Source organism: Octopus bimaculoides, chromosome 14 (assembly GCF_001194135.2).
Source record: "Octopus bimaculoides isolate UCB-OBI-ISO-001 chromosome 14, ASM119413v2, whole genome shotgun sequence".
NCBI lineage: Eukaryota > Metazoa > Mollusca > Cephalopoda > Octopoda > Octopodidae > Octopus > Octopus bimaculoides.
The window spans coordinates 38,555,694-38,558,932 of NC_068994.1; the positions used below are offsets into that span (position 1 = coordinate 38,555,694).

At 35.0% G+C, this 3,239-nt stretch overlaps 1 protein-coding gene across 1 annotated transcript in view; it reads right to left on the bottom strand.

Annotated features, from left to right (window-relative positions):
* The window catches only part of LOC106872387 (putative protocadherin beta-18), a 27,934-nt gene that overhangs the window by 10,991 nt on the left and 13,704 nt on the right, over positions 1-3,239 (bottom strand). The window contains exon 2 of the mRNA XM_014919375.2: positions 397-2,857. Within this exon, the coding sequence (XP_014774861.1) occupies positions 397-2,790 (2,394 nt within the window). The 5' untranslated portion in view covers positions 2,791-2,857. The remainder of the gene's footprint in view (positions 1-396; positions 2,858-3,239) is intronic.

Here is a 3,239-nt window from a genome sequence, read left to right on the forward strand (position 1 = left end):
GTGTGTGTGTGTGTGTGTGTGTGTGTGTGTGTGTGTGTGCATGTGCATGCATGCGCGTGTGTGAGTGTAAGTTTGTGTCTTTATGTTTATTGTCCAGTATCATTTGGCAACTGGTGTTTGTTTGCTTGCACCTTCATAACTTAGCATTTTGGCAAAAGAGACCAATAGAATAAGTATCAGAATTAAAAAATAAGTACTGGCGCCAATTTGTTCAGCCAATTTATTCAGCAAAAACATTCAAGGCTATGCCTCAGCAAGACCAGTGTCCAAACAAGTAAAACAAGTGAAAAAAAAAAAAAAAAAGAAAGAAAACCTTATTTTAAACTCTGAAATTTCAAGAATGCAAGACATAGTTCATATGTTACAAAACCCATCAGTGTTAAGAAAATTACTTACCTGAGTGGTTCCATGGCAGATGTTATGTCGATTGAAAGGCAATGTAGAACATTTCTGTGATGATTGAGGGTAAAGTTCCTTTCTCGATATTGTTGCCTGAGAAACTGCAGTATTAATTCCTGGGTGTGTTGTTAACATTACTTCTTGACTGTCACTTTGAGGAGGCATTGGGTTACATCTATACTCAGACTGTCTTCTTTCATTCGTGAATTTCTGACCTTGTTCTCGCCTTTCACAGTAAAGGATTTCTCTCCGGTGGTTTCTCCTCACAATGCACACTGTTATGGAGACCACTATAGTTATAGATACAATAACTGCTGCTACTAATATAATAACCATCACATTGATGGGTATTTCTTTGGTTGACAGTTTGTGAAGACTTGTTGAAAATTTGGAAGTACTATTGCTGACTGTCAGTTTCAAAGTTAATGAAGTTGTTGTTGACAAAACTGGAGTGCCACTATCTTTAACAGATAAATTCAGTTTATAGAAACCAGCATCAACTCTGTAAACAGGGCGAGAAAAAGATAAAACTCCAGAGTACATGTCAAGGGAAAATAACTTCTTGTCATTGCCCTCAAGTATTTCATATTGAAGGAAAGCATTCAACTGACTATCTCTGTCGTATGCTCTGAGAGTTGTGATGGCTTTTTGTCTTTGAGGATGGTAATGGACTTTAAGATGGAATGGATCAACTCCAGGAAAAGTGAAATATGGAACATTATCATTTTTATCCATAATTTCAACAATGACGTTTGCTGTATTTTTCAATGGGGGTGTCCCATTATCTTTGACTACAACTGCCAATCGATATCTGTCTTGTTTCTCTCTATCCAGTGACTGTGTTGTTGTGATATATCCAAAGTGTGAAATCTTAAAAGGAAGTAAATTTTCAGTAGAATTCATGAGATAATATGTCAGTTGACCTCCTGCTCCCAGATCTGGATCGGTGGCATTGATTAGACCAATTGGAAAGTCTGGTTCTCCATTTTCATATGTAAAAAACTGAAAACTTTCCTGACTGAACTGAGGCTTTACATCGTTGATATCTGTCACTTGTATAGAAATTTTTCTAACAGCTGTCTTTGGAGGAGTGCCTCTGTCTTGACAAGATATGTTAAAATTAATGTAGTTGTTTACTTCCCTGTCTATGGTATTCTTCACAACTATTTTATATTTCTTATCATCCAGTGGTTGAAGAATAAATTTATCATGTTCCAGTTGACAGCTTACTTGTCCATTGTTTCCAATATCATTGTCAATAACCTTCACATATGCTACAAAGCTACTAATATCAACATCTTCAGAAATGCTGGCCGTGTCTTCATTTGTCTGTGAAAAGAAGTTGAGTTCTATACTTGGGCTCAAGTTATCCTGATTTTCAATGTTGACTTGTAGAATGGCTGTTGAACTCAGTGATGGACTACCATCATCTTTGGCATCAATATACAGCAAATACTTGTGTTTCATATTAAATGAGATATCATTTGACAAGAATACTTCTCCTGTTGTCATGTTTACCTTGAAATGCAATTTGGCCAACGGTGTGGTTTTGGGATGAAAATGGTAAGAAATTTTTCCATTTCTTCCAGCGTCAATATCACTTGCTTGTAACCTAACAATGGGTTTGTCTGTTTGATGTGTATTGTTTAGTGAAATATTATAGGTATTTTGAGTAAATATTGGTGCATTATCATTTTCATCTGTGACAATTATCTCAACATTTAAAACACCTACTTTTGGTGGAGAGCCTCCATCTTTAGCAATCACTTGTACAAAGTAAGTGTCTTTCATTTCTCGATCTAATTCTTCCATTAGAATGACAGCAAGCCTAGAATTCCCACCATGTCCTTTAGAAACCGATAACTGGAAAGGTTCTTTGAAATTTTCTTTGAATTCATAACTAATCAAAGAATTCTGTTCACTGACATCTCTGTCTCTAGCAGCTGGGACTGGTATTTTTGCTCCTTCACTCTCTCTTTCGGAGAATTGGAGACTAATATGTTTGGAAGGAAATGTTGGTGCATTATCATTCACATCATTTATAGTAATCTTTATGTCTAAGATTTTAATATATGATTTCTTAGTCTGAACAGCAACTTCTAATGTTCTATAACACTCAAGTTCATATAAACACAAAGATTCAGCATCCAGGGGCTGAGCAGTGTAAAGTTTCCCTTCTTTGGTGACAATGAATAAATCAGAATTTTCTTTGTTTTTCAAAACACTGAATGTTAGTGCCTCTGGTGTGGTACTCCTGAGTAACTTAGAAGCATTAGCTGCAATATCCCCGATGAAAATGTTGGATGTTTCATGTTCATCAGTATTGTAGACAATATCAAAACCAACAGCTGCAGAAATCCATGATAATAGCAAACACACTCGTGCAAACATTCTTCAGTTGAGCAAATTCCAAAATAATTAAAATGGTTTCCCCTTTTAGGAATCTCCGTTGGTGATCCTGAAGATAAAAAAATATTTTTAAATTGAAAATTCAACTTTTCATACCTTCAGTAAAACATGTTAAGCATTTTAACAGATTTATCAAAGAACCTATAAATTATGATTAAACTCTTCATTTTTGAAGTAAAGCCCTCATATCCAGCAGAATCCCCATCCCCACCAAATAAATGTAGAATAAAAGAATAGTAGAAGCTTAGCATTTAAAATATAGCTGTTACTGTTGTTATGGTTTTCATTGCCATCATCATCATTGTTGTCATCAACATCATCAACATCATCTTTACAACATTTTTGTCTATCCCATTCTGATTTGAGTTGGATAGGTCTGCTGCACTATATATATTTACACACACATACACACTATATATATATATATATAT